Genomic DNA, 21495 nt, shown 5'->3' with positions numbered 1-21495 from the left:
GTAAATGCAAGCAAGAAATACAGAATTTGGCTTAGATCGCTAGAGCCAATCCTGCTGCCTGGAAAGCAAGTGGATACCCCCCCAGCATGACGTTCTTCTGGGATAACGCGGAGTAAATCCGAGCTGAGGATGAGACAATCACAAGTAGCCACAGCAACCTCATGCCAAGTCAAAATGGCTATGCTGAGAACCATATGATTCTTGTTCCAAAGAACTTGCTTTCCAGGATTCTCTTCTGCTGCCTACAAATTCTACCCCCTCACCACTTCTCCTTCCTCCCAGCCCTGCCAGTCTAGTCAGAAAAGCCCCCCCCCACCTTCCACTCCATGCTGCAAAGTTCAACAGCCCCCTAAACGCTGTAGAGCTCCACTTTGTGGCATATTGCAAAGCTCAACCTTTCTTTCTCCCCTCCACCGCCACTGCTCGCCACACTTGGCAAGGCAATCAGCAGAAAATTCAGCTTTCTTCCTCCAGGTTAGGGAGGGGGGAAAACTTCCACTCAGGTGGTTCGTGCCCTGTTGAAAGCTCCTGCGCAAGTGAACATGCCGAGCAGTTACATCTGATTGCCCTCGCAGATGTAAACTAAACCTCCAGCTGCTCCGCTCACATCTTCAACCTCATTTCCAAAACTTCCCCATTGATAAAATATTCTCTCCTCTCTTCCATTAAGCCCTACAGAGGCTCAGTGCAACAATGCTGTCACTAATAACTTGGTTCTATGGAGTGTAACTATCTTCCTGAAGGCTCCGGAGAGAGAAATAAGACCCCAATGTACAAACCGGAAGTCAGTTCCTGAACTTCCAGTTTGTGTGTTGGGTTATTTTTTGCCCTCCAGAGCTTCAGGGAAGCCTCCGCAGAGCAAAAAGGAAAGCTAAAATCAGCTGGCCAGCGCGCACATGCGCACTGGTGCTGTAAGGGCAATGCCTCAATGCCCTAAGAAATGGATCCACGTGCCACCTCTGGCACACGTGCCACCTCTGGCACACATGCCATAGGTTCGCCATCACGGCACTATAGTATAGTATCCAAGTCTCTACTATTTAAGGCATATGAAAAGTACAGGTCCCTATTAGAATACTGAAAACAGAAAAATAGGATTGAAATGCACCTTGGAGGTTTTCTAGTGCAGCCCTTAATCAAGCAAGAGACCCTGGAAATGTGCATTGTAAACAAGTAGCTGTCCAGTCTCTTCTTGAAAGCCAACAGTGATGGAGCACTCACAACATATGAAGGCAAGCTTTTCCATTAATTGTTCTCACTGTTGATGTGTCTACTAAATTTTCAATTCACACTGTGCATGCATTATTAACAACACTAAAACTCAATCACATTTGTCCCATAAAAATCTGGAGAGACCTTATTGTTTCTTCAGAGACTACTGTTCATGATATCTTCGTTTTGCATTTTGTACTCAAAAGCTATTTAAATACATCAAATCGCATGAGAACACAACATTCCAAAAGTATAGTTTATCAGAGAATGCACCTGAGGCTGAAAGTTAATAGTGCTCTGAAGTACACAGCATCATAAAACTAAAAGATAAATGCTTTCTGTTTAGCCAACTGGTGTGTACCAACAAGCTTAAACTGGAACTTTCACTGATTAAGTCCTATTTATGAGTTCTTACATCGTTCAAACTTGTCCACTTAACAGTACATATACTTAAGTATACCTGAGCCAGGACATAGGAAATGTTACATAAGATTCTACTTCCGGTTTCTGTGGATGACGGACATGTTGTCTGCCGCTCGACGTCCTGGTGGGCCCACCCCTGACTCACGGAGGGGCACAGGAAGCCTTGTAGGGGCGTCCTGCCGAGGGGGCGGCTTGCTGGAGCCCCCTGGAGCGGCAGCGGCCGCAGGGGGGCTGCCAGCTTTGCCCTAGGCATCGGGAGGTTTTGGGGGGTGCCATGTGCACCTTCGTCCTGAGGAGATAGGAAGAAAACGCTCCATGTGAAGGCAACAGCAGAAATGCGGTGAGCTGGGGATTCCCCAGGGGTCTTTTTCCTACCCCTTTGAACAACTGAGTAAACAAGGATTAGCAGCTCTCTTAAGACTCCTTGATCTTGGCAAAGTGTTGAGATTGGAGAGGGGGGGTTTCTCCCCCCCTCTCGGAAAAGCGGCTTTAAACGATTTCTCACTCTCTCGGAGGAGAGAGAGAAAACTGGGGAAAAACTCTTTGATATTCACTTCTTTCAAGCAATGGGCTAATGGCTTTCCTGAACAATTGCGAAAGAAAGTGAATTGACCTAATAAACTATGAATGGGAACTTTTTGAACGATTATCCTCCGATCTCCTGAGAGAGCTGAGCCAAAATGGCGTTTCTCCCCCCGTTTTTGCTGCCGTTACAAATGAACTGTTGTCTTTGAAAAATCTCCTGGGTCAGAATTATAAAACCCTGGTGAACCCTAGAGGAATCTCTTTATACAATCTTCCTTGGATTGGGGAAAATTGACTACAACTAGAGGGGAGCTGTATTGAAGACTGATATCCCATGCTGGATTTTGTGTGCCTTTAGACCCCGCCCGACAGCGCGCTCCTGTAGACGCCATCTTTTCTGTCCAGACTTATAAACTTTCTCTGAACTTCACAATGCCTGCGAAAAAGGCTCCTATTCTTAAACCAGCATCGGCTCCATCTTCTTCTGTTTCAAGTCCTGTTCCACAACAAACACAGCTATCTTCCTTTTTACAACCAAGGGCCCCCGAGGGGGAACAGCAATCTCAAGATATGTTCCAACAAATGTTCCAGTCAATCTTAAAGGGACAGGACGAAATTAAAAAAAAAACAGCTGGCTGACTTAAGGGAAGAACTCAGAGAGAATAAACAACAGACTTTACAAAATAGCCAGAAAATAGAGGCTCTGGAGGAGGGGGCTGTGGGGGTGGGAGAAGAAATGAAGGCTTTACAAAAATAAATGTTGGAATTGAGAATTATATGGAAAAAATGGAATTTGAAAGAATGTCTCTTTTTCTTAGATTTCAAAACATACCTGAAATGGAGGGTGAAGACTTAAGGGAGATTATGATAACAATGCTAGCCGATTATATTAAAAGAGATAAGCCACAGCTAGGGTGGGATATGGATTTGATATACAGAATCAATTCAGCATATGCTAGAACGCACAATGTTCCAAGGGAAGTTCATGTTAATTTTTTTAGAAAGACTACAAGAGATGAGATTCTAGGAGTTCAAAGGGGGGAACCTTTAAGATATAAGGACAAAGAAATAACCATTCTGAAACAGATACCAAAAAGAATAAGAGATAAGAGGAAGAAATTCGTCTTTCTAACTAAAAAATATATGAAAAAAATATCTGGTTTAGGTGGCTAATTCCAGAAGGCTTGTTGATTTTCTGGGAGGGGGGGTAGAGTGAGAATTAATACAGTAATGGAGGCAGAAGCCTTTATGGAAAAACATAAGAACCTCCTAGATGAAACAAGAGACACTGCACAAGACAGGAAGGGGGAAGGAGCCATGGCTCAGCCAACAGACAGGGAAGAAGAGACAGCAATGAGACTTAGGTCACAGAAATGATTTAAAAACACATCGCAATTGTTAATATAATGAAATAGTTAGAAGTGATATAAAGTATGGTTGAAGATGTCAAAGAATTTGAAGTTAAACTGCTAATATGTATGTAATAATTATATATATATATATATATATATATATATATATATATATATATATATATATATATATATATATATATATATATATATATATATATATATATATATATATATATATATATATATATATATATATATATATATATATATATGAGAGAGAGATGTAAGACTCAGGGGAGGTCAAAAATTTTCTCCACATTTATGTACCCTTTTCCCAAAAATATTTGAAAAAACCAATAAAACTTTTTTATAAAAAAAAAGAAATGTTACATATATGATATGTATAGTATAAAATAATATAAAATTATTGTAAGAAGTATACCTTTTCCAATGCAGCAATAGCTCAGGGAAAATTATTCAATTTTACAGCAAACAAAACAAATACAACCATGAAACAAACAGTTGAAGTTGTTTTTATAAGAAAGTATTAGAAAAACTAATTGATGAGATTGTGACACTCACAACTATTCTGCAAATCTGCACTGGATAATGGAAAAAGGGTGTTGGTACTTACCTGATACACCTCTTCTCAAAGTGAGGGAGGAGTATCCAGGATGGGTTGACCTTGTCCTCTCTTGATTGGACTGAGTCAGATAAGCTCTTTTACCGATGCCTTGGTCACCAGGCTCCACCCAGTTATCGGCGAAGAACTCTATCCGACTTGCTGTGTCATCCACTCTAATTTTTAGTTTCAAACCTTTATTTATTACTTCAACAGAACAGTTCAACAAACAACATAACAATTTTGCAACATACCCATATTCGGGAGGTGCTGGATACTCCTCCCCCACTATGAAAAGAGGCATATCAGGTAAGTACCAATGCCCTTTCTCCATAGTGAGGGAGGAGTATTCAGGATGGGACGTACCAAAGCCTACACGTCCTATGGAGGGTTACACATTTGAGTATATGCCCAAGCTTATGCCTGGTGAGGCGTGTCCCCCGCCCTGTGAACAGCCTGCAACATCCTACATCCGAATGAGGCTTCCGCAGAAGCAAAGGAGTCCTACTTGTAATTCCTCACGAATGGTGAGGGGGAAGATCCCGTGGCTGCCCTACAGATCTCAGATAGTGAGGCCTGCATGGCCCAGGCTGCCGAAGTGGCCGCGGTTCATGTAGAATGCGCTGTGATAGACTCGGTGTTTGCAGACCCCGTGCCTGAGAGGCAGAAGCAATACAGGTTCTTAACCACCTGCCTATTGTGGTGGTGGTCACCTAATTCCCCAGGGACCCCAGCTGGAAGGAAACAAATGGGGCTTCTGACTTCCTGTTCGGCCTGGTTCTTCTGAGGTAAATCCTCAGAGCCCTCCTTGTGTCCAAGGTGTGCCACTTCCTCTCTAATGGGTGGGAAGGGTCCAGGCAGAAATGGGCAATATCACCTCCTGCGAGCGATGGAAGCAATGACACACCTTGGGTATGAAGTGGGGGGGGTCCAACCTTAGCACTACCCTGTCCTGGTGGAACACGCAGAGATCTTCCCTGGTAGACAGAGCCTGCAGTTCAGATATCCTCCTGGCGGAGGTGATGTCCACCAAAAAGGCCATCTTAGGTGTCAGGAACTTCAGAGAGAGTACGTAATGGTTCAAACCGAGGGCCTGTCAGAGCATCCAACACCTTCTGTAAGTCCCAGGAAGGGTACCTGTGCACTGTGGGCGGTTTAAGATTGGAGGCCCCCTTGAGTAACCGCCTGACCATCAGATGGTGAGTTAGTGTCTAAGATCTACCACCCAGGAGAACTGATGAAATGGTCGAGACCTGTCTCCTAATCGTGTTGGGAGCCAACCCTCTGTCCAGCCCTGCCTGAAGGAAGTCCAGAACTTGTGCAACAGTGGCCTGGACCAGATCACGGCCCCTAAAGATGCACCCTGTTGAAAAGGCCTGCCATGTAGCGCCATAAATGCGCTCTGTGGAGAATCTCCTAGCTGCCTGCATAGTCTGTATAACCCTGGGGGAGGAGAGATCCACCCTCAGGGAGCTCTGCTCAAGCGCCAAGCGGTTAGCTGGAGCCACTGAGGATCTGGGTGTTCCAGCGACCCCTGACTGAGGGACATCCTCTCATGGGGGGTTCTCCAGGGCCCGTTCACCAAGAGGAATTGGAGATCGGCAAACCAAGGCCTCTAGGGCCAGTATGGGGCAATCAGTACCACCTCCGCCCCCTCCCACAAAATTTTTTGTATGACCCTGGGGATCACTGGGGTGGATAGGCATAGAGGGGCTCCCGGGGCCAAGGGCCGCGGAGAGCATTTACCCCCTCCGCCCCCCGTGTCCAGTACCTGGAGTAAAACCTCGGGAGCTGAGCATTGAGAGGGGTGGCAAATAGGTCGACCTCTGGGCATCTGAAGCGCTCTGCCATCTCCTCGAAGATTGCTGGCTGCAGCTTCCATTCTGAATTGTCCACCTCAGTCCAGCTGAGCCAGTCGGCTCTGATGTTCTCCACCCCTGCTATATGTTCCGCCCTCAGCGAATGCTGTCTACGATCATAGGCTATCTGAGGTGTTTCTGCGATTTCTCATAGTCGAACATCCCATTCTGAGTTTGTGGTAGGTTCCGGCATGGGGACCAGCCTGTCTGACCCTTTTGCCATGGCTAGAAGGGTGCTATGATTCTATGACTAAGATTAGCTCAATTTTTTAAAAAAATTATTTATTTGTTTGTTTGTTTGTTTGTTCAATCCACTTGTCGGCCTCTAGGGTGGATCCCAGACTTAGTGGATGCAGGCGCAGTTCATGTATCAGCCACTAGACTGCATTGCAAAACTTTGTAGATGCAGAGCAGTTCACTGGTCAGCCACTAGAGTGCGTGTAAAGATGAAGTGAGGAAAGCTAAGGCTTACAATGGAGAAAGGCTTGCCACAAAGGTAAAAAAATAACGGAAAAATGCTTCTTCCAACATGTTAAAAATCAGAAAACAGTTAGGGAAACAATTGGTCCATTGCTGGGAGAGAGTGACCAGAAGGTGACAAGCAACAGGGAGAAAGCAGAACTATTTAACTCATGATTGGCATTGGTCTTTACACAAAGGGATAAAACAGTCCAACCTATTAAAAACAGCACTACAAAACTCAGATTAGGAACACAAGTTGAAATAGGGAAGAAAATGGTAAGTGAGCACCTGTCTGCCCTAGACGAGTTCCAATCACCAGGACCGGATGGATTACACCCCAGGGTTCTGAAGGACCTGGCAGACAAGATCACGAACCATTGAATTATATATTTCAGAGCTCCTGGAGCACCGGGGACCTACCAGAGGACTTGCTGATGTGATTCCCGTCTTCAGAAAAGAAAGGAGGAGGAGGAGGAGGAGGAGGAGGAGGAAAAAAAAAACAGATCCAGAAAACTATAGACTTATCAGTCTGACCTCAATACTAGGAAGATTATGGAAAGGATAATCAAGCAACGAATTAGCCAAAAGCCAACCTAGGTTTGTCAAAAACAGATCATGCCAGACTATCTTATTGCATTCTTTGATAATTGGACAAAATTAGTGGACCAGAGGAATGCCGTCGACATAGTTTACTTGGACTTCAGTAAGGCCTCTGATAAGGTAGACCATAACCTACTACTAGATAAAGTAGAAGAATGTGGGGTAGACAGCATCACGCCAGATGGATTTGTAACTGGTTGACCAACCGCCCTCAACGTGTAGTCCTCAATGGAACTGCATCTTCATGGAGGGAAGTATGCAGTGGGGTACCCCAAGGCTCTGTTTTGGGCCCAGACTCTTCAACATCTTCATCAATGAATTGGATGAGGGTGTTAGGTATGTAAGCTAACAGTTGGGTTAGCAATATATAAGCCATGATAGTAGTACTGTTTCTTAAGTACCGCTGTAAATGTGATTGGATGCTGTTACCTCAAGCAGCCAGATGGAGCTTGGGCCACCTCCTGTAGCCCTGACCCGCCCCCGGGTAGAGGACCTGGTGGTCGCGTGGAATAATGCGACTACCGGGGACTTGAACCGGGTGGCGCCTTTGCGGCCTCTCCGGCGGCAAGATCCACCCTGGCCCCTTGGTTTACCGAGGAGCTAAGGGTGATGAAGCGCTGCAAGAGATGCCTAGAGAGTCGTTGGAGATCCTCCCATTCCGAATTTGACCGAACACAGGTATGAACCCATTTAAGGACGTACCTTGTGGCATTGAGCGGCCAAACGTCAATATTGTGCCACTCTCATTGCATCCGCAGAGAACCGCCCTGCCGCCCTGTTTCGGGTATCCCGCTCCCTCCTGTTTCAGAGGCCGCGGGAGGCCCCTTTACAGGGTAGGGCAGAGGAATTTGGGAAATATCTGTAGGATAAAATCGCTCAAATCCGGAAGGATTGGGTCCCTTTCAGTGGTCTAGTGGAGATGTCCACGGCGAGTCTTGAGAGACCAGTCTGGAAGGAGTTTGACTTGGTTGCCATCGAGGATTTGGACAGAATGCGTATCCTGTTGCACCGACTGGAGGGGTTGGGGGTTCGGGGCACCGTTTTACGGTGGTTCGGCTCCTACCTTTCCGGTCGGACGCAACGTGTGTTGGCAGGGGAGCAGAGGTCGACCCTGAGCCCCCTTACTTGTGGGGTGCCACAGGGGTCGGTCCTCTCGCCACTCCTGTTCAACACATATATGAAGCCGCTGGGTGAGATCATTCGTGGTTTCGGGGTGGGATATCATCTGTACGCTGATGATACTCAGCTGTACATTTCCACCCCGAACCACCCCAACGAGGCCGTCGAAGTGATGTCCCGGTGTGTGGAAGCCATACGGGTCTGGATGGATGACAACCGACTCAAGCTCAACCCCTCCAAGACGGAGTGGCTGTGGGTTCCGGCCCCCCGGTTCAACCAGTTAATTCCATCTCTGGCCATCGGGGGTGTACAACTGGCTCCCGTGGAGCGGGCGCGCAATTTGGGCGTCCTCCTGGATGCCCGGCTGTCCATGGATGACCATGTGACAGCCGTGGCAAGGGGGGCGTTCCACCAGGTTCGCCTGGTGCGCCAATTGCGCCCCCTATTGGACCGGGATGCCTTACGCACAGTCACTCATGCGCTGGTGACGTCTCGCCTCGACTACTGCAACGCTCTCTACATGGGGCTTCCCTTGAAATGCACTCGGAAACTACAGTTGGTCCAGAATGCGGCCGCGCGGGTGATTATGGGGAGTACAAGGTACTCCCATGTGACACCTCTCCTGCGTGAGCTGCACTGGCTTCCTGTGGTCTATCGGGTGCGTTTCAAGGTTTTGATAACGATCTTTAAAGCGCTCCATGGCACAGGACCTAGCTACTTGCGGGATCGTATCCTGCCCCATACATCCCTGCGACCAATTCGCTCGCACAGAGAGGGACTTCTCCAGGTGCCGTCCACCAGACAGTGTCGGGGGGTGGCGCCTAGGAGCAGAGCCTTCTCTGTGGCGGGCCCAGCTCTGTGGAATGACCTCCCCCCGGATATCAGGACTACCTCTGACCTCCGCTCCTTCCGTGCAAAGCTCAAGACCCACCTTTTCCAAGTAGCTGGCCTGGCTCAACCATAGTTTGATCATATCGCTCCTGACGGGTTTTTAATCTTGTAATTTTACTTAGGGGATTTTAAATTGCAATCTTAATTCTATTTCCATTTATCTGTCTACCTCCTCCACGTATACGTCTATATTTATGTGTATGTACTGTCTATATTTGTATTTTATGTGTTTTATTGTACGCCACCCCGAGTCCTTCTGGAGAGGGTGCGGCTAACAAATAAATATTATTATTATTATTATTATTATTATTATTATTATTATTATTATTATTATTATTATTATTATTATTATTATTATTATTATTATTATTATTATTATTATTATTATTATTATTATTAGCTGGCGTCGGTGGTTACTGTCACCCAGTGGGGTTCCCTGAACAAGAATCCTTTCGCTATGGCCTGTGACGCCCACCAGGTCGGAGAGTTGCAGACCTTCTGAGGTAAGAGAATCTTTGCTGATGAACAGCTGCTGTTGTCTTACTGGAGTGGTCTACTGTGAAGTCTGGACCAGGGCACTATTGCAAAGTAAGACACCATCTTGCCTAATAACTGAGACAGCCGGAGAAGTTGGACTTGATGCTGTCTCGTTATTTGTAGAGGTAATTTCCTGAGGCTCTGCTGACGCTCTCTGGATAGGAAGACCACGCGCAACCGGGTGCCTATGAGGGCGCCTAGATGGACAATGCATGTGGTCGGAATGAGGTGGCTCTTTGTCAGATTTATCGAGAAGCCGTGGATTCTGAGGACGTTTAAGGTTTCCTCCAGATCCTGGCGGGCCTGACTGAGAGACCTGGACAACAGTCCAGGTAGCACATTATTCGTATGGGGCACGCGCTCAGGTGGGCTGCTATTTCTGCTAACAGCTTGGTGAATACTCTGGGCGCTGACGAGAGACCGAATGGGAGGGCCTGATACTGATAATGATTCCCGATAGCAAAATCTAAGGAACCGCTGGTGTTCGAGAAGGATTGGGACGTGAAGGTAAGCCTCCGTCAGATCTATTGAGGTGAGGAAATCGTCCCTCCGGACACCCTCTAAGATGGTCTTTAGAGAGTGCATCTTGAACCGCCGGTAGACAATGTGGCAGTTCAAGGCTTTGAGGTCAAGGATCACTCTCCAGCACTCAAGGCCTTTGGGATGATAAATAGAAGGAAGTAGAACCCCTGTCCCTTTTGCTCCTCTGGAACGGGCTGAATGGTGTGTATGTCCAAGAGGTGCTGAATGGTCTGGTCTACAGGTGCCCCTTTTCTCAGTCCCGCAATACGGGGCAGAGGAGGAAACGCCTCAGGGGGTAAGAGAGAAACTCTAGGGAGAAGCCTAATTTCACCGTCTCCCTGACCCAGGTGTCTGTTGTTACATCCTCCCACTGGTTAGCAAAGAAGGTCAATCGACCGCCGATGGGAAGGTTCTCCATGCAGTCACTTTTGTCTGCGGAAGCGACGCGACTTTCCTGCACTTCTGTAGGATTTTCTAGATGGAGGGAAGTGTTGGTAGCCCCTACCTGACTTGTGCTGCTGTTGCGGTCCCTGTCTACCTGAGTAGTGTCTGGCCGGATGAGAACTCATATCCCCCATCCGGGTTCCGAAAGGACGACCTGCAACGATAGAGAGTGGTGCTGTTCTCTGTCCTGCAGAAGACAGAAGGAAGAATTGTCCTTTTATCCTTCGATTCAAAAAGCCTAGGCTATAAGGGGGCCCTGAACAGTTTGTCCGCCACAAATGGTTCAGAAGCTAGGCGCAATTTATTTTTGGCATCTGCCCGCTATGGGCGCAGCCAAACTAAGCGCTTGGCCGCTATGGAGGACCCAATAGACTTGGCCATGAACCTGGCCGCATTAAGAGAGGCATCCACTGAGAATTGAAGTGCTGCCTTCAACTTGTTGAGGTCCTGGTGGGACTCGAATCACTGAATGGGGTCTTGTCACATAGCTGTTGAAGCCACAGGAGGGCGGTAAAAAGGAGGACACAGTGGATGCCCTAATCGTCCAGGTGGCTGATTGGTGGCTCTTAATGAGGATGTGTTCCAATCTTTTGTCCTCTGCCTTTAAGGCATCCTCCGGGTTGCTTGGGACTAAGTTGGGAGATGACAGCACTGCTATCGGAGTGTCCACAGTAGGAACTTCCAGGGCTTTGGCCAAACCAGGCCCTATATTGTAGAAGGGCTTGTCCTAGGTGAATGAGAATGGGCCCGAACCCGGGGACTTCCACTGATGTTGGACTAGTCTAGGAACAGGGGAGGGGAAGAGACCACCTCCTTCTGAATGTTAGACTCAGTGAAAACTAGACCCGCCAAGTCTCTATTCTTGGCTGTCAGGGATTTAGTGGCCTGGGCCACCTCTAGATTGGCTATCTTTTGGGCTTTGATCAAGAGACCCAAACATAGATGGCTTGAACAGACTAGCCAATGTAGATTGATCAAGATCAGATTCCTCATCCTCAGAGAGTTCGAAGTCCCTGATAGTATTGTCCTCCTCACCCTACGAAGAGGAAAAACTATCCGATGACACAAGGTTCCATTCCTCTTGAACAGGGGGCTCCCTAGTTTGTTCTCTAGAGGCTGACTTCTCCTTACGTTTCTTGTGCTTTTTGGAACTAGAGGAAGACTTTTGTTGCAGGCCTGCCGCAATTCCCTGCCTAATGGCCTATGATATTATGGCCACCATATCAGGTGCAGATGAACCCCTAGGCAGGCCGGCAGTGATTCATACCGGGGGAGATGGCAGAACCTGCAGTGCCCGGGCTGTCCGTCCATTCTGGAACAGAGGGCTGCTGGGCCTTTTTCATGTCCTGGTCCCCTATCTCAGAACCTTCGCTGTCAGGTGATAGATCCCCTTCTGAATCGGAGATCTTGGCCTGGGTAGGAATCTCAGAAGGAGAGGGTTCTGCCACCACCTGGGCCATGGCTCTGATTGTCTTTGTGCCTCTTTTGGGGCTTTGGCAAACTGTCTAGGGCCTTTTTCCTTCTGAGTTCTGCTCTCTGCGTGGCCTTTGACTTTCCCTTGGTTCTTCCCCCCTTTTGGGGGGGAGGGGATTTCTGCCTGCTGCTCAGGTGAAGGGTGGACAGCCCTTCAAGAGGGTCATCCGATAAAGGGGATGAGACTTCTGTCACCTCCTTCCATAATGGATGCCAGCTATCTGCCTGCAGTTACAATCCAAGAAGAGCTATTGAGGATCAAGACTATGGAGGTGGTTGACCTAATTAAAGGGCACACCAGGGTCCGGGTTCTGGGTAGAGGAGAGCAGAAGCATAGGCCCTCTAGATAGGCACACCTGGGCCTGTCTCTTACCCACACCAGCTGACCCCACTGGGTCCCTGTGCTAAAAGTCTAGTTGGTGGCAAAGCGAGGCTTGGGCTGGCTTGTCCCCTGCTCCCTAGGGAAGTTGTCTAGTCCTCCTGGGATGTCCTAATCCTGGTGGTCTGGGGAAGTTGTTCCTAAAGAGAAGGGGCCCTGTTTGAAGAGGAACTGAACTATCTCCCAAAATGGAGGCTGCACTATCTGAATTCAAAATGGCGGCCGCTACTTTTCACCTTCAAATTGCGGTCTCCAGAGCTCCGAAACACCACAAAACCACCACCACCCCAGCTAGCCACGCTCTCTGTGACCTCGCTGAGACTTACAAGGGCACTTGCAGTCGCAGATGCCCTCCAGAGGCCATCGCCGCAACCGCTGTAGGAGCCGGCGCTGTGCGGCGCTGCTCAATGAGCAGCAAAACTCAGGAAGGGGCTGGGAAGTGAATCAAAGCAAATGAAAGAAAACCTAGGGAACGAAGGAAATGAGAGTAAGGAGAAGAAAGAGCTTAAATAAGGAGCAACAAAACCAAGAAAAGAATCAATTATCCTAAGAGAGTTCAATAGCATGTCTGTTTCAGTAGGTAGCTGTCACAAAAGCTGGGTATGGCAGCAGGAAGAGGAGGGATTTAAACTTTGCAGACTCAGTTCTATTGAATGGTACATGAGTATAACCCACACACATGGATGCTGTCTCCACTGACTTAGGAGAATGTGATCATGAATCAGGCACGTACTACCATATGTGGTGGTTGTGCCAAAAAACAAAAGAATATTGGCAGAAATTCAAAGGTGGCTGATAGAGATAACCAAAGAGGAAATAATTTACACCAGAACTATTTCTTTGGGGAATCATAAACAATAAATATAACAAGGGGATAATTTACCTAACAATTCATATTATTACGGCAGAAAGAATGGTCTTTCCCCAAAACTGGAAAAACAGAAAAATTCCACAAGAGGAAGTAATTAGGAAAATTCTGACTTGTGCTGAAATGGATAAATTGATGTGGGAATTGAAGAATAAAGATGAATCAGAATATTATAAGATCTGGGACAAATTTTATCGATGGTTGGAACAAAAAAGGAAAGACCCAAAGACGATATTTTTATATTTGTAAATACTGAATAGATCAAATGTAAATAAGCATGGTGATTATAATGTATAACTTTATATCTTAGTATGTATGGCAAAGACTTTGCAGGACAGTTACACTGTGTCCTATGTTTTGTGTTCAATAAAAAAACTTTATAAAAAAACCAGCCCTTTACTCTTTATAGAGATAAACTTTAGTAACATACCAATTGCTTCAAGATCAAATATAAGCAAATGCTCTAATAAACTGTTACCAAATTTATTTGAAAACACAGTATAAGATCCAACACTAGAGAAGTGCTTTTCCACACAAAGCTGATGGCATTTTGAAAATTACTATTTGGTTACAGGCTCTTATGAGCTATATAGATGCAAAAGGGAAAAGTCAGTATAAGCTCCATAAAAATTAGCAGATTGCTCAGAACAAAAGCAATTTATTAATTTTGATTACTATAGATGGAATGAGATTTGTACATGAGAATTTCGCTTATGGCTAATGGTTTTCCATTTCCAGTTATGTTGACTCTAGGGGTGGTGTTCATCTCTGTTTCTGTTTCTAAGCCAAAGGAGCTAAATGTTTGAAGAGATTTCTGTGGTCATATGGTTAGCTGTTACCTTCCCACCAAAGTGGTATCTATTTATTTATTCGCACTTGCGTGCTTTCGAACTGCTAGGTGGGTAGGAACTGAGCAAGTAACCAAAGCTCACCCCTTCATGCAGCATCTGGTCACAAATCTGGGCTGTCAGCTTTCCAGCTGTCTTTAACTGCTGAGCCATCCCACTCCCCTTGGCTAATGTACATATATATATTTATATTGAGCTTCCACTGTGTATGTTGAAACATTTTAAAGACTTCCAATTTTAGATCAAAGTAGTGCTATAAATGTAGAGATTCTCACATAAAAATTTAAATGTATAAAAAGAAGGCAACAGTCTCAAATCTAACATTTTGATTACTTAAATCTAGAAAGGTTATAGGCACTAATACAATAATTATTGAAATAGCCAATCTTTAGGAAGTTTTGCTTCTAATAAACAATATTGGAGAAAAATATTAGTTAAGTTTATATATTATTCTAACCCATGGTTTAACTGTTATTAACCCACAGCTGGCTCAATTCATACAAGAAAGCATTATTTGTAATCCAAATGCACAACTCAGAATCAAGTTAACTACTTTATTGCTTAATATAATGTGTAAACCCAAACATTAGGTAATACATATTAGATGCAGAAAGAATAGATTTTCAGTCCAGACATTGCACAATACTATTATATTAGGAATAACCAATCACTATACTAGATATTTTATTTTTGAAAATGTAAGCACATACTGACTTGGTAATAGCAGTACACTGAGACCTAAATCAAGGGTTCCCAACATCTGAGTCACTGCCCACTACTGAACTGTGGCCTGTTCAGAACTGGGCTGCGCAAGGAATGGGCTGGGGGGCATACACACAGTCAACTAATGCAAGTGGTGGACCAGCCTGCACACATGTACATGTGCTGACTGGGCTGGTCCCCTCCTCCCCTTCCCACCAGGCCACCAAGCCATAAAGAATGGGGCCCACTGACCTAAGTGGATTTAAGATATTTCCTAAAATGCAATTGCAGTGCTCATTCAATAAAGTATTTTTCCCAAACGTTCACAGAAAGACTTTATTCATTTCATCTCACCACCTTGCTAGAAAAAATATGAGGAAGCATCTCACACAATCTTTTTCCAAGATTGTAGCTATGACCATAGGTCAGATCATAGACAAGACTATTGTACTCAACTCAGCCAAAGACCTCATATCAGCAATCTCTATTAAGATCAATAGAAACCACCAGAAAAGCTAAAAAATATTTAAAATAAAGTTATTACAAAATTCAATATTTTTCCATAATAAAAATTCCAAATCAATATTACAAATTCTATTCCATTTTTTAAAAGTGTTGAACTCCAGTACACTTAGAATGTATCTACTGATTCTAGTGGAATACTGGATTATTTATAAAAGTTATATATAATTATATATTTTATATACTGCCCAAAACAATTTCTCTTCATTCAATTCAACAATTTCTTTTCACTCAATGCAGCCCGGGCAAACCAAAAGGTAGGCTACCCATGCTCTATATCAGTGATGGTTAACCTTTTCAGCACTGAGTGCTGAAACTTGAGCGTGCGCCAGAGCACTGGAACCTGAAAGACAGCAGCTGGCTGGCACATTTGCACACACCGGAACCCAGAAGAGCAGCTGGTGACAGCACGCTGTGTGCCACCTCTGGCATAGGTTTGCCATTATGGCTCTATACTTTGTATACTACTATGGTTGTTCTTATGTCATCTGAATGCATTTGCTTATTGCTTTTATTTTACACTAATAAAATTAACACTTAAGTTAAAAACCAGAATGAAAATTCATTAACCACATTCCAAGTTTTATGTTATGTTTTTATGTTTTTAAAGTCTTTTCAGATTTAAAATGCATGCTTACACAAAAAATATGTTCATTTAAAGAATTACTAAAATGCTTTAATTATTATCAGGCAAGATATTTCATAAACCAAAAATTATTAGGGCAGACACTTGTATTAACTGAGATACTACAGATTTGACTTCTTTGAATTCCTTTTAAAATAAAAGTTTTAAAAACTAATTCAAATCCCTCAATCTGGAATATTCTTAGTAATTCTTTCCTGAAGAACAGAATAAAAAAATACAAGTAAATCAAGTTATATCATCGTTAATATTGCATCCTGTGTGATTTTTGATCCATAAATTAATGTCCTACACACACATACCAATGTTTCAATATTCTTAATATATTAGCAATTAAAATCCGGGCTTTGCCACTTTAAGAAAAAAATGTTTACAAATAAATAGGACTCCTTAGCCCAAAAGCACTTGTTGATCGTTTACATCCCAATAATGTAAGTAGTTTCTATCAGGTATTATAATGAACCACTTAGGAAATGGTCCACTGTAGCATATGCAATGGTAATCCAGCCAACTCTAAATTGCATGTATAAAGGCTACCAGCTTTAATAATGTAACTCCAAGTCTGTGTGTGTTCAGACTATTTGGGAGTAACTCCCGTTTGAGTGCACTCTTACTTTGAACAGATTTGCATACAGTATAAACCTATGTAGCTATTCAGTACTTAAACAGGAGACTTAATCTTCTGAACACAGTGTATCTTAGCTTTGTTAAACTGTGCGGCTTAACCAATAGTATTAGAGTTCGACTGTCCACAAGGAAAACTTTGCTGTTATCTCTCACGTGGAATATCGCTCTTCCACTTGGGGGAGATTGGGAGTCCCAAAGATCAAACTTTTCAAGTGTCTGGTCCCATCCTAAATCTATTTATCCTCTATAAAGATTTTACCCACCCAACATTAGGAGAATTAACAATGAAAAATTTCCCCATTCCTTCTCCCTACATTTTTCTAATGACCCCCGAGCACTATAATCCTCCACTCCCACACTATGGCCGGGCAAGAATCCTTACCTCCAAAAAGATGAGGCGAAAGATGCGCGGGCAGCGAGCCGATAATTAGCCGGGGTCCTCCGCTTCTCTCGCCGGGTCCTTCTGCGCCTCCACTAGCCGTGGCTCGTGCCCGTCCCCCTTCCTCGGGAGTGCTGCTGACCGAGTCTTGAGAGCCATAGAGGCCGCTACTATTGGGGATGTTGAAGGCAGAGTGAGCCGTTCGAGTACCGGAGGCGGTTGGCCCGCCCAGAGACCTGCTCCTGGAGGCTACCAAAGGGGGAGCCGCCGCCGCCGCCGTCGCCGCCACACTACTCGTAGAGGAGCCGGAGGCCGCGTGGTGCGCGCCAGGCGCCAGGTGTGTGTATCTCATCGCTCCGCCTACCGCCCGCCCGCCCGTCCCGTTAACGCCGCCGCTGCTCGACGGCAAGTCTCCCCCGGAATAAGCCCGCGTTCGGCCGTTGGTGGCCGCCGGGCCGCTCTGTTTAGCGCCCATGGTCCTTCCTCCGCTACCACCTTCTCTTTCTTCCTTCTTCTACCGCGGCACCTTTCAGTGGGATCCGCCGGCGAGACGGAGTAGAGAACGAAATGTCCACGGCAAAGAAGCACCAGGAAGCGGTAGTTCAGTTAGCGGCCCCGGGGCTGCGAAGGTCCTTCCACCTCTGCGGGATCTTAGAAGCAGTGAGGGGAAAGGCTCCAGCAGCTATAACCGCGGTGCAGAATGACGGCGCCGCTGAAGCTGCGGCTTGAGAACTCAGCCCCACAGTTTCCGCCATCCTTCCGCCTTCTCCCTTCCCGCAAACAGGAGAGTGAGGAAAGCGGCCGCAGCCGGCCACTCGCCCGTGAGGCCGCTTCCCCGCCTCGGCCCGATTCCCCCGCGCTCGCTCAAGTGCGAGGCAAGGGGGCGGCACCGCTGCGCAAGCGCTCGCTCGCTCTTTTTGTACTCCCTTGTCGCCGTAATGGCGGGAGGGCGGGAGGGAGGCGGGGAAACTCCGGTCGCCTTCTGTTCCGCCCTCTGCCAGTCCCGGAGGTAACGCACTCAACCCTTTCCGAAGGGTGGTGTAAGAAGGCAGGTTCGCACTCGCTTCGGCCCGTGGGATGAGGCGAGTGTCCCCCTCCCCTCCCCGGCCTTATGCTGTTAAATCGCTGCCGGCCGATCAGCAAGCTAAGCTTTTCTCGGTGCAGAACAGGGCTAGTTCAGCTTCTGCCTAGTCGTTACGGCGGGGGGAGGGGGGAGAAACCGAAATCTGTACTGTGTTCTACCTGAAGCATGTTAGAGAGAGGAAAGAAACTATCAATCGCCTTTTCACCCGCGAGTCTTGAGGTGTCAATCGTATCCGCTCAGACTCCTTCAAACGGATTAGTTTTGGGCGCCTGAGTGGGAGGGGAAAGGATACAGCACGTAACTTCTGTCCCGAAAAACATATCCATGGTTCTAAATTGGAAAATTTAGAGGGCGCTCGTATTTACTTTATTTATATGGGGCTCTACCTGGCCTGGTGATTTTCTAAAATGATCGGACTACAATTCCCACAATTCCAAAGCATATTAACATGCGCCTGGGAAGTTAGGATTAGAATATTTCTGGAGGATCCCAGAGGGAAAAAAGCTGTTGAGAAGTACCGTATTCTACCAATTGGAAACTTCTCATTTTTTAAAAAAAATAAATTTATTGAAAGCAGCGAAAGCAAGAATGTGTGGGATAATGACGTCACTCTCACTAATTTCCTTTGGTGCAGGGGATGGCTGTTCTTTTACAGTCCTGATTTTATTTTGTATTGAAACTTGGCTATATAATATCTAAAGGTCTTAATTGTATAGCATCAGAGAGAAAGTAAGTGAAATTCAGAATTTGCAATGTCCTGAATACCAAGTACTGATAAAAAAAATGTACTGCACCTACCTCTGCAGGAAATTAATATGATTCTGTATACTAACACTGAGGATTGAAGAGACTGTGTTAGATTATAGCTGTTATTTAGGCAATTTATAATTAACCTACAGTGTGTCCTTTTTAGTCATACATAATTATAGTATTAAGTTACTTTAAACTTTTAGTAGGTAGAGTTTTTATAAATTTACAGCAAATAAATTGATCTTTGAATTTCTCAAAAGCATAACAAATAAAGCTGCTGCAAAATTATCCTAATGAGGGTATGATTTTTTAGTTTTACCACTTGTGAATGTGTCTTGAATCATTGTAAAAGTTATTTCATATGTTAATTACAAATTAAAAGCCACACTTCTTTATTACCTAGCTACACTGCAAAATCCAAGTGATAAATTCTAAAATGGAAACATCAGCACTGATGGAAACTAGATTGCCTTTTGTTCATTCTGATTTTCCAAACAAATTGTGTGGACATCACAGTATATGAAAAATGACGATAATTAAGCCATTATAAACCTTTTTCTATGAGAAGGAGATTCCCCCTCAACTGTCTGTCTCAAAAAATATGCTACAATGAAAAAAGAGTAACAGCTGCACTGTTCCCATGATACTTGATAGGGGCTTCCAATTGGGTTTCCAGGTCTTAAAAAGATATACTAGTGTTGGAAGAAATGTCCTTCTGGGTTCAGCTCCAAGTGGGGAAAAAGAAACTGGAGACATGGAGGCTGCTTGGAAAGATAGTTTTAATGGTGGACAGGACCACATGGCCTGAGTCCTGAACAGAAAAAGTGATCACATGCTTCAATGCTGGGAAGAAGAAGAGAAGGGAAGGGGCTGAGATGCTGAGTCCCTAGTTTTATGCCCTCTCTGGCCTTTGATCTTGCTCTTGTCTTCTAATTGGTTGTCAGACTCCCATGGGGCCATGCAGGGGCAACTCTCTAGGTTGCGTTTTGAATCCAGGTTTGGTTGAGTTCTCAGATGCCATGTGGTGAGTTGGGTAAAGGGCCAATATTATCATGCCTTAATCCCATCACTCTGGAGTTGGAGGGGAGACCTCTTTATTATGTAAAGTGAAGTAGCTCAGGCTTTAATCGCTCATTGACAAAGGGGGATGGGCAGGAAGCTGCACGCAGCTATTCTGTCTTTTAAAACATGTTTGTTCCTTTTCACATCCAGATAAATATTCTGCCTTTTCAATATTTCCTAGGATATTTCATTTTTCTGGGAGAGGGCTGGGTGATAACTTCCTACACTAGCTTTCTTGCAATATTTCCTTATCTCTGTAATAAACTATCCGCTATCCATTGTTTGCCTTTCATCCTATGAACTTTATTTGAGAAGAATTAAGAGGCTAAAAAAATCCCAATAAGACCCTAGCTTTGTCCCTATTATAGCTATCTTTATTAAGCTAACATCACAATGAAACAATTTTTCTAAAATGTATGAACTGAATATGCATATGTTGTTTAAGGCATATGAAAGTTTAAAGAGGTAACTATTTTTGTATAAAAATGCTAAAAAATATGAGTTACTACATGAGTGAGATTAGCAGCATAGAAAGTTAATAAATAAAGAAAATAAAAAATGAACAATTGTAAATCTATTGTAGGAAGTTAAAACCCATCCCTCTCCTAGAAAATGAAATATCCTAGTGTGGAAAGTTATCACCCAGCCCTCTCCCAGAAAAATGAAATATCCTAGGAAATATTGAAAAGGCAGAATATTACATTTCCCTGGATGTGAATAGGAAGAAACACGTTTAAAGAGAGAATAGCTCCTTGTAGCTTCCTGCCCTCACCCACTTTGTCAATGGGCCATTAAGGTGGCCAAGCCAGTCCCTTTACATAATAAAGACTTCTCCCCTTCAGCTCCAGAGTGATGGGATTAAGGCATGATACCCAACTCACCACATGGCACCTGAGAACTCAACCAAACCTGGATTCAAAACGCAGCCTAGAGAGTTGCCCCTGCATGGCCCCATTGAAGTCTGACAACCAATCAGAAAACAAGCTCAAGCTCAAAGGCCAGAGAGGGCATAAAACCTGGGACTCAGCATCTCAGTCCTTCCTTCTCCTCCCCAACATTGAAGCATGTGATCACCTTTTCTGTTCAGGACTCAAGCCATGTGGTCCTGTCCACCATTCAACCATCTTTCCAAGCATCCGCCCCGAGTCCCTTTTGGGAGAGGGGGCGGTCTAGAAGCATTAAATTACAAATTACAAATTACATCCTCCATGTCTCCAGTGTCTTTTTCCCCACTTGGAGCTGAACCCAGAAGGACATTTCTTTCAACACTATCCTGTATAGTTTTTTTATAATTAACAGCAAAGCATAAGTGATAGAATACCACTTCTTAAACTACGCCATTAAGAGTAGTCAGCTTTGGCTTTTTGATCACAACAGTTTATGTAGTTTAAATATATGCTAGTGTCATAAAATGCCATAATAGATAATAGAAATAAACAGGAGAAAGACTATGTTCAACTCAACAATACTGTTTGTTAATTTAATACAAATCACTACCAATAGCCTGTTTTTTTTAAAAAAAACATTCATTTCTGATGACAAACTTATGACAATTTTTAATTCTTGTTACAGGATGACTTGGTAAAA

The 21495-nt window shown here is 44.8% G+C and overlaps 1 protein-coding gene across 1 annotated transcript in view; it reads right to left on the bottom strand.

Annotated features, from left to right (window-relative positions):
* Nucleotides 1-18492, bottom strand: part of ZNRF2 (zinc and ring finger 2) — a 79926-nt gene extending 61434 nt beyond the window's left edge. The window contains exon 1 of the mRNA XM_081971636.1: nt 17016-18492. Within this exon, the coding sequence (XP_081827762.1) occupies nt 17016-17487 (472 nt within the window). The 5' untranslated portion in view covers nt 17488-18492. The remainder of the gene's footprint in view (nt 1-17015) is intronic.
* Nucleotides 18493-21495: the final 3003 nt, after the last annotated feature.

This window comes from Natrix helvetica (genome assembly GCF_964273705.1).
Source record: "Natrix helvetica genome assembly, chromosome: Z".
Lineage (NCBI taxonomy): Eukaryota > Metazoa > Chordata > Lepidosauria > Squamata > Natricidae > Natrix > Natrix helvetica.
This window is presented reverse-complemented; position numbering and strand designations above follow the sequence as displayed.